Consider the following 12,477-nt stretch of genomic DNA (forward strand, 5'->3'; position numbering starts at 1 on the left):
ATGTTGGGCTGATCCAGGCAGTGGCTGCAGTGTCCCCTTTGATCTCTCCCGACGCCAGGCACATGTGCACATTTTACATACAAGGCGTGCAAGCTGAACCGGAGTAAAGGGGTCACCCTGGCTGGTTCAGTGCTGAAGGAAGCCCTGGGGCCTTGCGTAGACACTGGCTACCACCTCAGCAGCCAGCCCACCAGCCCGCCTCTGCCCTCGTCACCCACCCAGCACCCAGCCCTGCTGGGCTCAAGACTTAGAGAATTCATGACAATTTGCGCAAGAGGGTATACATTCGAGTTTTATTTGAATATCATCTTAGTATTGAATATGTCACAAGATTCAATGACCAAATTAGTCATGTACATTTTCCAAAGATATCTAAATATAAAATTGCTAAAAATTCAAATACAGATAGCAAGCTACAAATACTATTTCTTTTGGCCCCAGGGTGGGTCGGAATGGAAGACATTAGAAAAGGATGCTTTCGGCGGCTGCGCAGAGATCAGCACGAACGAGAGGAATTCGTGAAACGGACCTCGTGCGAGATGCCAGTGTTAGTCACATCTCTTCCTGGGTTAACAATGTCAAAAAGTTGTTGTCAATGCCGGTCCTCGGAGTAACAGAGGTCCTAGCCCTGGCCGAGGGCAGGGTGAGGGGCGTCACGAGCGGTGGGCACCGAAGAGGCTGGCTGCGGAGGCATCTGGTGAGAAGGCGGTGCAGCTGCCTGACGGGGATCTATCAGTTTCCCTCCGCGCCTGCCTTCCCGCTCCCAGGACGAGTGGAAATCAGCAGCTTGCGCCTTGCCCCAGCAGGGAAGGCAGGTGCTGGGTGGAGAGGAGGCGGGAGACCGAGGTCCTTTCAAAGGCAGCCAGGCAAAGCCAGTCTCAGCTCCAGGAACAAGCCCCATGCAGGTCTACCCATCAGCTGGAACGCACGCTTGATTATTCGATGGAAAAGGCCACTTCTGGCTGGGAGCTCAGAGTGACCTTAAGTCTTGCCCATCGACCCCCGCCTCCCTCCTCCCAGCACGCGCTTCCTGGGTGTCTCTGAACTCGGAGGGGCTGGAGCACATTGCGGAGATAAAGCTTTTTCAAGGGGAAAACGACACAGCTTGAGGCACACAACACTAGGGTCCCTTTAGTAACTTTTAGTAAGAGACTATCCTCAGAGCCACGCACTCACTTAAACAAATGGCATAGTTACAACTATTGACTAAGCCCTAAACAGTTCTTCTGAGAAATCGAGCCTTAGCTTTCCCAATCTCCCTGTTCAATATGGGCACAGATTTGAAAGAGAAGAACATAATCAATTCTCCACCCCAAAGAACGGGCCACCATACCAACCACGATCGAGCACACCTGTTTATTAAAAGGAAAATAGACAGAAAGGTACATTTTTGTTCTCCACTTCAGAAATTTGATCACGTGGCAAGGAAATGCCTGGGCCTGACTATGTACATTCTTGGGCAGGGTCACCAGGCAGTGAAGACGAAGGGGCAGCATGTGGCCCCTCGTGGTGGTGCCTGGCCCCTGGGCACTGCTAATCAAAGCTATTGGCTACTCAGACTTCAGTCCTGTGGAAATGTCCCCAGCTCCATCCTAGGAAGTGCCCCTCCCCAAATCTGCCCCAAGCACCCACCAACCAGCCTGTGAGCCAGAAGTGGCGTCCCTCCCAAGGCTGCAGGGCCTAGGGTGAGCTCTAGGGCCCCCCTGCCCTGGGTGAACAGGCAGGCTCTGAACTACGGAGAGAGATTGAGGCTGAGGCTGAGGCTGGATGCCAGCGTCATTGCTGCCCCAATTTCTTCTCCTTCTGGAAGCTGAAGCTTGTACGTCTGTTCAATTTTCTTTGTTTTTGAGCAAAATAGTCAGCCCGGGCAGTGCTTGCTCGCGATTCCAGGATGTAGTTAACCTGGAAAGCAAGAGGACACAGCCAGTCACTTGCCAGCGAGCCCGCAGGCAGAGAGGGGTAAACGAGGCGGACTGGAGCCAGGCTGGGGCCTAAGCCCAGGCGTTCTTGTGGATGGAGGCCAGTCATCACGGCCACCTGGCAGGACCAGCGCTCTGGCTCTGTGAGGGGGGGGCCTGTCCATGGCCTTCTGCTCAGGAAGGGATGGAGATGGTTGCTAAACCTGCAGTCCCCCTGCAGCCTAGACTGCCTCTCAGGCAATCTGCCCCTAGCCTGCTGGGCAGCCTTCCCCAGCCTCACTTTCCAGTTTGAATGAAGAGAAAGTCACAGGGTAAAACCCAAACCCCAAACAGGCTCAGCACCTGCAGCCACCAGCCAACTCTGCTCTTCGCTTATAACGCTTCCAGGGACCACTTGACAAAAAAGGAAAGGGAGGTTTGGAGGACTGACCTGGGCAAGGTCACAAAATTACTATTAGAAAGATCTGGACCAGATGGTCAGGCCCTTCACGGTTAAAGCCTCTCAGTTCTCCAGGCTTCCCCAGGCCCACCTAGGCCTCTTCAGAGCCACAGTCATTCCTCTTAGCCCCTCTCAAGCCCACCCCCTGCCCCCTAGACATTCTCTAGTTGTTTTTATTCTGAACAAATACCATTTTCCTTCACCAGTATCAGAAAGCGATGCCTAGGAACGGACTTGTTTGGTTCTGGTTTAAGGGGCTGCATATCCTTGACCTGGAGCAGGAGAGGCCTCTATTGCCTGAGAGCCAGAGGGCTCTCGGAGGTGGCAGCCCAAGATGGCTGGCCGCATGTGGGGACAAGGCTCCGACGCTGTGCCCCGGACACACTTTCCGCTCTGATAGGCACCAGCAGCAGCCTCGAGGCTGGGGATGTGTACAGAAGGCCTGACACGCTCGGCCACTGCCTCGCCAAGTTACCAGCTGAGAGCAATAAATCACCAGGCCCGTGGGCTGGGCTAGCGACTCGGGACACTACAGTGTATGAAGATAAGAGGCTTTATCATTTTTAATAAAAGCAATCGTTGGGTTATATTGTTTGCACACTCATCCAACCTAGTGTTTCCAGTGTGTTTTTGGCACACAGAACTTGAAAAAAGCATTTAAAAATGATCCTTAACAAGCCAACGACTTCCTAAATTTATTACCTTCAGTGCTTCATGATAATCACATAGATAATTTTAATGGAAGATTAATGTAATAATCAAAAGATAAAAACGCCCTTTGGTCTGCCATTAGCTGGTTAATATGCTGTGGCTTAAAACTTGCACAATTTTATGCACTATAGAGTGTTTCGCTTTCAATGCATTTTACAGCTTAAGGCATAAAAATATAGGGAGTTTTCATGGTCAATAAAGCCACAGTCTCCATCACTCGATCATGAGAAGAACTGTTTGGAAGCGCCCAATGATTCCTCTGAGATTCCTCTCAAAAGCCTGCAGAATTAGGGACCGCACAGAGCTGACAAGGGTGGAAGAGGAGGGGCTCTGGGACTCCTGAGGGGCTGGGTTCAAATCGAGGCTCTACTCCCATCAGCTCTGCAGTCAGTCCCATGTCCCACCTCTCATCTACTAAAAAATCCAACTCACTGCCAGTGAGTCGATGCCAACTCATCGCAACCCTATGGGACAGGGCCGAATTGCCCCTGTTGATTTTCCAAGATTGTAACTCTCTATGCGAGCAGGTTGGGAGAAAGCCTCATCTTTCTCCCAAGGATTTCAAACTGCTGGTTTCAAACTGCTGACTTTGCAGCTAGCAGCCCAACTTGGCCACCAGGGTGCCTCCCGTCTATAAAGTTGGGCTTATGATGCCAACACTCTGCCAGCAGGCGGTGACGAGCAAATGGACTAAAGCGAACATAAAACCAACTCACTGTCATCGAGTCCATTCTGACTCATAGTGACCCTGCAGGACAGGGCAGAACTGCCCCTGTGGGTCTCCGAGACGGCAACTCTTTAGGGAGTCTCTCTCTCTTGGTAGTTTTGAACGGCTGACCTTGTGCTTAGCAGCTCCAGGGGTAACCACTATGCCACTACGGCTCTGAGCCAGTGACAGGGAACATAAAATGCTGTGCACATAGTCAGTGATCAATAAACGAGACATGACCATTTCTACAGGGAAAACACAGTGAGATTAAACAATCGGATGGACAGGTGCCTGTCCATAAGCGTTTCTTGGCACCAGGCTCTGGCCTTGTTTTCGCCCTTTGGTTTGCGGCTAGAGCTCTCGAGGCGTGCCCAACGCTCCAGCTCTAGAGCAATCACACCCTGACCCGTGAACCGCCTCCGATGGAAACACTAAATATCTCTGTCAAATTCACTGACACATGGCTGGTGCCTCAGTGAACTGGCTGCCCTGCTCAGTCACTCAGGGTTGGCGCAATGACACTGTCCCGGCACGGGGATGGTGAATGAAGCTGAGCATTTAAATTGCTATAAAAACCAGACATAGAAGCGAAATTTAATCTTCTGACAGGATTATGCTCATTAGCTTGTTAAGTGAATCAGGCCTGGGCACCCTCCAACTCTCCAGGCATCTTTTGCACAAGGTGCTTTTTCTACAAACATTTTGATATAAAAACCAACATTTGGGGGGAGGCGATAGGCCTCAGGGACCTTGCAGAACAGCAGCTGCTCGGGGGGCACATTTGGCCTGTGGAATGATTTCTCTGCACTTGATCTTCCGGAGTCTCATATTGAAGTCATAAACCTGTGTTTCTGTCATCAATCTACTGTTGTGAAAATTATTTTGATGTCAAACACAGGATTATAATTTTACTAGAATCCTTCTGAAGTCTTGAATATTTTAATACTGGCTATAAAAAAAATAAAATAAAATAAAAAACCTGAGTCCCTGACAGGGGAATGGAATATTTCTTTACCTAGTCCCTGAGTGCTTTGCACAAGTTCCTTCGGCTGCCTTGTGACAATCTATGACTCTTGGCTCGCTGGTTCCAGCAGCTCGAGCGGGCACTCTCCCTGCCCCCCGGCTGGTGGGGGTTTTGTTTCAGGGTGGTCTATGAACCCAGTACCCCCGTCTCAGCTCCAAACCGCCTGCCCAGCAGCCTTGTCCTTTTAAGGGTCACAGACCAAAAACTCTTTTGTAGCCTTTTGAGGCGGAGTCCGGCTTGGCGAACTCTCCCATGCACACCTTGGGAGTTAGCAGCACACGTTCTGCTTCTGCTGCTACGAGAGTCTTGATCCGGGCCAAGGCAGGTCTTGGATCTGGGTCTCAGCTTCCATCTGGGAAACAGGAACCCAGCTGACCCATGAACTGCAGGGGTGGGAACTGGGGCCCACTTTCTGTGCTGCTGCTCTAGCAGAGAGCTCGCACATGTAAGTGGGTGGGGCCCTTGCAGCCCAAAGGTCAACTGTAGGTTTTCACCCCTTGACCCCGTGTTGAGGACCAGCTGTATTGTCCGTCACCTGCCTCACAGAGCGGTGAAGGTCGATGGAATGTGTTAGGTGGCACACTCACCCCAGGTCCTGTACTTTGCCATCCCTCAGTGCTTCTTGAGTGCCCCTGGAAATGTCCTAAACAGGACCGGGACCCCCGGCAAGTTTACCCAATCTCATTGGATTGGTGCTCCAGCAGCTCTTAGGGGTGGGGGTGGTGTGTGTGTGTGTGTGTGTGTGTGTGTCCATGATCCTCAATGTACCAGGGGGAAAACTGAGGTGTGATGGAATAGTGAGAGTTACCCATTTATGGCAGGGTGGGGGGCGGTGTCCTCCCTGTTTAAAGTCTTGTCCTGCCAAAGCACCCTCAGCTTTTCCGATCTGATCGACCTAGCTTACAATGAGGCTCGAAGGAATCTCAGTAGGCAACAGTCTGAGAAGGATGAGGCCAGGTCAGGTCCTTGGGGTGTGGGGCCCAGATCAGAACACATGCCATGCCCTGGGCTCCTACCCTAGACCTCCGGAACCCCTACCCTCAGGAACACTGGCCCAGGCCAACCCTCGCCTGCATGGCTCTGTGGGCCAGGTTCCTCCAGCCTCACTGCCATTCACTGCTTCAGCCACACAGGTGGGTACAGCCTCCCAGCCCCTTCAAGATGGAAATGCTCTTCTCTGCAGACCTGGTATCTGTGCCTTTTCTGGATTCACCTCTCCCTGCTCCCCATGCCCCATCCGAGTCAGGTCCCACACACTTACAGTCCCCACACACCTCTGAGCTCGATGCAAATCCCGAGTCAGAGGACACACTCTCTGAGGGCAGGGACTGGGCCTGTATGGGTCTCTGCTGGAGCCAGGCACACAGACCGACACACGCTGATCTACAACTGACGCCGGCAGCTGGGTATGCTTACCCCGGCTATTAAAACCACCTAAATACAGCAAGGCACATTCAAAACAATACTAATAATTTCTTTGGAGTCTGTTCCAGAAACCTTAAGGAGCCTCTGTCAATGGTTGCAAGAAAATAAATGGAGCTTAAGAGGAATATAAAGCACACGAAGAACCAGGATTGCCGGGGGTGGGGGTGGGGGGCTAGGAGGAAGCCCAAGGGGTCCCACTATGGCTGAGTGGGGTGCAGAGCAGCTGCTCTGAAAGGGCACCAGGCTGGACACAGAAAGCCAGGGTGGCGCAGGGCTGGGCTCACTAGCTGGGCAGACAGGAACTCCTGCTGCTCCTTCTCTGCAAACACAGGCGCAGGCAGAAGCACCCCGGCAGAACTGGCCCACTTACCTTGAGTACAATCTCACTGACGGTAGCGGCATCAGATTCAAAGTAGAGGTGTTTATAGTCATGATTGCTTAGATACGTGAGCTTAAATATTGCGTGACCTGCAAAGAGAGAAGGCGAGGGTGAGGAGGGTCTGGCCAGGTACCTATGGGGAAGACCCCCATGATCCTCCAAGTGAGAGCACATAGACACTGCGCAGCACCAGAAGGGCGGGGTTCCTCCTCTCAGGTTGGGTAGAGAATGGATAGCCACAGCACACAAGACAAAACAGAACGATCAAATCGCGAGTTAGTTTCACTCTACCCTCCAGTGTTCAGGGGACTGCGCACCAGGAAGGCTTTACAGAACTACTGCTAGACAATAATAAGAGACAGTGGTATTTTTAGGGCAGAAGTCCCATCAATACCAAATGATTACTCTAGAAACCACATTACTGAGCAGCAGGAAGGAGGCTGGCCAATAGCAATGCTATCATATTAGGGAGACTTCTCCCCTAGCACTACTCCTGTTGACCCTGCCTGCACACCTCCCCGTGACGCTGGTCATTTTATCACGTCCAGGAAAGAGGATCATTTCAACCCTGCAAGAGCTCAGGTGGGAGTGGGGCTGAGGTGTTGCTGCACTAGCCACGGGCGTGGAGAGCCAGTATTCACTACTCTGTCTGAGGGCCAAATTCTTTGACACCCCTTTCCTATCACCTGCAAACGGCACTGGCATTTCTGGGCCTACTTCCTGGCCCAGCTCGCCCAGCTCACCGGGAGACCCAAGCCAGTCTTTGACAGGTTTGATCCCACCCCATGAAGCCCCTCCCACCGATCCGTCTGCAAAACACTTGCCCACACTAGGTGACTTGGCTCAACTGCCACCTCCCTGGACAAGTATTCATAGCTGCACTTCCACGGCCTAGTATACTGCACACAGCCCAGCGTGGACAGTGAAAATACAGAAGGTGGTGGGGTGTTTGAAGGCACCTGGCCCAGGTCCAGTTTTGCAGGAGCTCTGGCATGCCATGGCGTTCTCGTCTTCTGGTCATACTGCTCTGCCGGCGAGCCATAGGCCATCCCTCGGGGAGCCCCCGGTTAATGCACCCCCGCGGGTGCTGTCAGCACTCAGGTTTCCCTCCCGAGGTTCCCGGCCTGTGCACAGTGCATGCCGCGTATGCTGTGCACAGACTTGACCCCGCCAAGAGCACAGGCAGCATTTTCAGTAATGTCTTAGTTGTTCAGGCCGCACATGCTCATTTGGGTTTTTTTTTGCCAGTGACGAGTAGGAGCAGGTGGTGTAGACAGTCCTTGAGGTCACTAATCAAAAGAAGCAGTAAAGCCTGAAGCTTAAGGTCTACAGGTCTCCCTAAGACCTTCTGGTCCTTTCTAGCCCTGGGCCCGGGTATCTGTCTGCTGTGGCCAGGTGTCAGCAGTAAGGCCTCCTGGAGGGGGTGTCTCTGTTTGTCCTTCACAGCCCCGTGCCCTCCATCGATGACTCTGCTTGGTCACTTAGCGTGGCCAACAAAGGTAGTGCTGCATTGTTCTTGCGCTCAGGGACATCCTGGGTTACATGGGGATATTCCCAGGATGCTGTGAAGATGAAGAGATGCAGATGCATCTCCATGGGGGTACCTAAATGTAGTGCATCTGTACATGTGAGAGTCACTTCCTGATCAGAAACCGGTGACTTATACATTAACATCATGATTAGCTTCCACTTAAAAGTTCTAGCACTTCAGTACCACAATTTAGAATCAGGCTACATTTGTTAAGTGATTGAAAGCAAGGCTTTTCAGAAATTATTAGCTCATTTTTTTCAATATGCAATTTATAGTCACAATTACTATATCATAATGATGTTTCCAGGATAAAATAGCAATGGCACCAGTTTTCTGGCCCCAAATGTATAACATATATCAGTTTATTTTTGGAGATCTGAAGGATTAGCTACTGTAAATAAAGTCCCCACGAAGATTTCTCCGGGAAAGAGGTGAACTTACAGTAATGTGGGTGATATATTATTAATTAATAACGATGACCAGCTGGTGTTTCAATTAAAAGGACAGTGGACGAGAAGCCTAATAGAGAAGATCTGCTGAATTGTAATGTTATAGCCCCGAGGTTTGTGGAAGCCAGCTAAAAAGCGTGGTTTCCACGACTGTTTGCAGACAGCCTCTCTGTGAGAGATGTCACCAGCTGCTCCTGAGTGGACAGGGACATTTATTGAGTGCCAGATGAATGTCCCTCGTGGGCAAACCTCCTTGGGTTGTCATCTATGAGAACCAACTTTCGTCTAAGAAGAAAAAGGCATTTATTAGAAGGTCCTGGGGGCCCAGAGCCACCAGAGAGCCGGTGTTGGACCGGGAAGTTTTGTATAGAATCAGGGTCAGGAGTCCCAGAGCCCCTTGTTTTACTTAGCCATGGTTCTCGTGCTTGTTCAGATAGGCTGGCAGCCATGTCCCAGATTAGGGAAGGACTCTGATGACCTGTCTGGCCAAAAGCTTGGACACAGCCCAGCTCTCAGGCTGCATGTGGCCCTTGCTAGTCTGCAGAGCTCATTCCAGAGCACACCTGGGGAAATGGATAAAAATAATGAAGAAGCCTAGGGTCCCCCAGCCCTCTTACATCTGATTTATTTGTCCTTGCCAGTGGGAGCACTGATGCCACAAAGCAGAGACAATACCGAGGAACCATTACCTAGTACTTGAGTTGGACTTACAATGAGTCATCCCTTTTGCAAACAGTCACAAGCTGTTAATAACCCAGGTTAAGGTTCAGTGGGACAACCATAGCGGCGTGCCTCCTGCTAGCCCGACTCCACGGGAAAGCTCTAGTTTGCGCTCAGGTGCTAAGACCGGCAGTCACGTCTCCATCCACACCGGAGCCCCAAGACAAGGGGCCAACTCCGAGAGAAAGTGTTCATTCTGAAGACCCCACCCCCACCCCTCCCGGGATTCTGTGTTTTACTGTGGGGCCAGAGGAGTAGTGTCCCTCAGACTAGGTCCTACAAGAGAAGAAGCTAGAACATGGGAAAGAGAAATGGACAGAAGGACTCGGTGTGCTCGGTGAGAAGAGGAAGTGCAGGGCACTGCAGTGGGGATGCCGAGGCAGGAGGCGGCTGCCGGGTATGGGGACAGGATGCAGGTGAGGAGGAGAAGGGCAGGGTAGATGGTAGGCTGACAGAGTCAGATGACAACACTGCCTCAATGGGTGCTTGAGCAGAGCAGGCTTTGGTGGGGGCAGAGCTCACAAGGTTGGCACTCCTAGAATCACCAGCTGCTGGGGCCACTGGTAAGTTTAAAGCAGGAGAGTGGAGGACATGGTCCACGTGCTTTTTAGGGTGTTGCTTTGGCACTGTAGGGCCTGCTTGTGGTCCTGCGGGTGGAAGAGATTGTGGTTCTGGGCGAGAGTGGAGCAGCTGGGGAAGGCAGTGCTGGCGGGCCCTGGGGATGCTTACAGGGCAGTAACAGCTAATACGCAGAACCCACGCTTGGATCATCTCACCCTCTCCAACACCTATATATTAAAAGGCAACAAGTTAATTAACCTCTTCCTGGAAATGAATGTTTCAATAAGCACGGGTGATTTATGTCACGTGGTAAATTTTCACCAGAGATATCTGGCTCTCAGCGTGGATGGAAACAGTGAGAAAAGTCTGCGCTAAAAGTCTTTATTGGCCTCAGCTACCTCCAGACGCATCTCAGACGAGGAGGGGGAGGGGTCAAACCAGTTCCTCAGCAGTAGCCAACCTGTGTCCTGGGAACTTCCAAGAACAGCAGCCATTTTCGTAAGTAAGGGGTAAGCCAAGGAAGCAAAGCATTTTCAAACCCCCTTGAATTTATATAATTTGGCACAAAATACAAAGCTTAATATTTCAATTAGTTCAAATTATTTTTCTTGATTGCAAAATTCTGCTTGGAAAATAGGTATGTCCCAAGCCTGGGAAAGCGAAGGGAGAAGCCTGGGCTCTGAGGGAGACCGACCATGAGGTCCCAGCCCCAGGTTCCCAGCCCTGGTGATGCACTGGTTATGTGGTGGGCTCCTAACCAGCAGGTCAGCGGTTTGAAACCACCAGTGCGCCTCAGGAGAAAGGCAGGGTGGCTATGAGTCGACATTGACTCCAGGGTGGGTAGTGAGCGTGGGTTTGCATGTGACCAGGCGGTAGTGGTGTTACTGTTGACAACTGTGATGAACTAACCCTTAACAAAGAAAATGCTTCTTATTTGAAGACTCCTTTTTCCATTATTTGGAGGTTGTTTTTAATTGAGCTTTTCGAGCAGCCTTGCAATCACAGCAAGTCTGTGTGAAGAACACTCGGTGTAACAGGATGGAGTGGCCTCTACATTCGGTTGCACACTCCTGACAGGCACTTAACCTGCACCTGCTTCTGCGTACTGAAATGAAAATCTGGAGATGTTCAAATATGGTCAACTTCTGTTTTTGTTTTACAAAGATAACTAGAGAAGGTGGAATATAATACTGACCAGAAATGTTTAGCAGTCAAAACAGTAAAGGGGAGATGTTTCAGCTTTGGGGCCATAATTTATCTTTGGCAATATGAATTTTAACTAAAACAGTGTATTGAAAAAAGTCGTTCCCCTGGCCAATTCAGATTGGTCATTTTGAAAAGGTGGCTATTAACCAGATGGGACAAGCTTCCAGCGAACAGGGATAGCTTATACCCTTTTTGAAAGAGGTGCTCCCAGATTCCTGGAGATTGTTCTTTGAAAGGCTGCCCCTTCTAACACTACCTGTCAGCCACGCTTGGTTTCCAATTGTGCTAAAAAGTCCACCTCGCTAAAACTCAGGTATTACCACTTGCCAAGAAAACAAAATTAAGTTTCTTTCATTTTCAATTAGAAAACTTGTATTTAAAATCACTAGAAATTTAAAAGTAAGAGGAAAACTCCTCCCTGACCTCCATAGTCCCCACACCTGGGCAATGATGACGCTCATGATCTTTCCAGGCATCCTCATGTGTCTAGCTCCACCCAGGTGTAACCGCAATGCACACCAGGTTCTTCTTAGCGACCACAGGCTCTTCCTGTTGCACCGAGACTTCATGACAACCTTGTTTGATTCTTTTACGCCAACCAAGTATCTGCGCCACAGCTGCCGCTCTCTGTTGAGCATTTATTGACAGCATTCGTAGTCTCCATCAGGCGATGAAGAACATCGTTGGGGATCTGGCCATGTTCTTGACTCCTTTGCATCAGGCACGGACAAGCTTACACGAGTGATTTCCAGCATCTGACCATTTCTGGTCGCTCTGGGATGGATGGGCGTGGAAAACTCTCATTGTATTTCTTGGGGAATGGAAGAGAACACACGTTCTTTTGAGGAGAGTTACACTTGCCTGTAGGCTGTGATCACCTGCTCTCTGGGCTGAATACTCCCTCATGACCCAGGCTTCAAGGTAAGCAGTAATTCAGAGCTGCCTACAGGGAGCTTTAATGCCATAAATTCAACTGGCAAGGGGACTGCTCTTTTCTGACTGTCCATAGTGGCAGAGGCCCAGGGGACTCTAATGACCTATGATTCCAGAGCAAGAATTGCATCTAACCTCCTCTTCTGCCAGCCTCTTTCAAACTATCTCTTGCTCCTGCCTATAATCATAATTAAGGCTTTGTAATAATAAAAAACTCCTCTCGCAATGTTATTTCCCTCTCTTACAGGTGTCTGTAACACAACATCCCTGAGTTGGGAAAGTCAGGAGGTAAGTACCTCTGAATTTTATTTATTTATTTATATCAATCATTTTATTGGGGGCTCATACAACTCTTATCATAATCCATACATACTTCAATAGTGTAGAGCACATTTGTACATTCGTTACCCTCATTATTCTCAAAACATTTGCTCTCCATGTAAGCCCCTGGCATCAGCTCATTTTTCCCCC

The 12,477-nt window shown here is 50.3% G+C and overlaps 1 protein-coding gene across 2 annotated transcripts in view; it reads right to left on the reverse strand.

Annotated features, from left to right (window-relative positions):
- Positions 1–272: 272 nt before the first annotated feature.
- Positions 273–12,477, reverse strand: part of MAPKAP1 (MAPK associated protein 1) — a 301,918-nt gene continuing 289,713 nt past the window's right edge. For both annotated transcript variants that reach the window (XM_004713308.4, XM_004713307.4), the window contains 2 exons: positions 6,598–6,695; positions 273–1,902 (listed from right to left, as the gene is read on the reverse strand). In XM_004713308.4, coding sequence (XP_004713365.1) covers positions 1,777–1,902; positions 6,598–6,695 — 224 coding nt within the window. In that variant the 3' untranslated portion in view covers positions 273–1,776. The remainder of the gene's footprint in view (positions 1,903–6,597; positions 6,696–12,477) is intronic.

The sequence above is a fragment of the Echinops telfairi genome, unplaced genomic scaffold (genome assembly GCF_000313985.2).
Source record: "Echinops telfairi isolate 266 unplaced genomic scaffold, ASM31398v2 ScPeMD7_22;HRSCAF=79, whole genome shotgun sequence".
In the NCBI taxonomy this organism is placed as follows: Eukaryota; Metazoa; Chordata; class Mammalia; order Afrosoricida; family Tenrecidae; genus Echinops; species Echinops telfairi.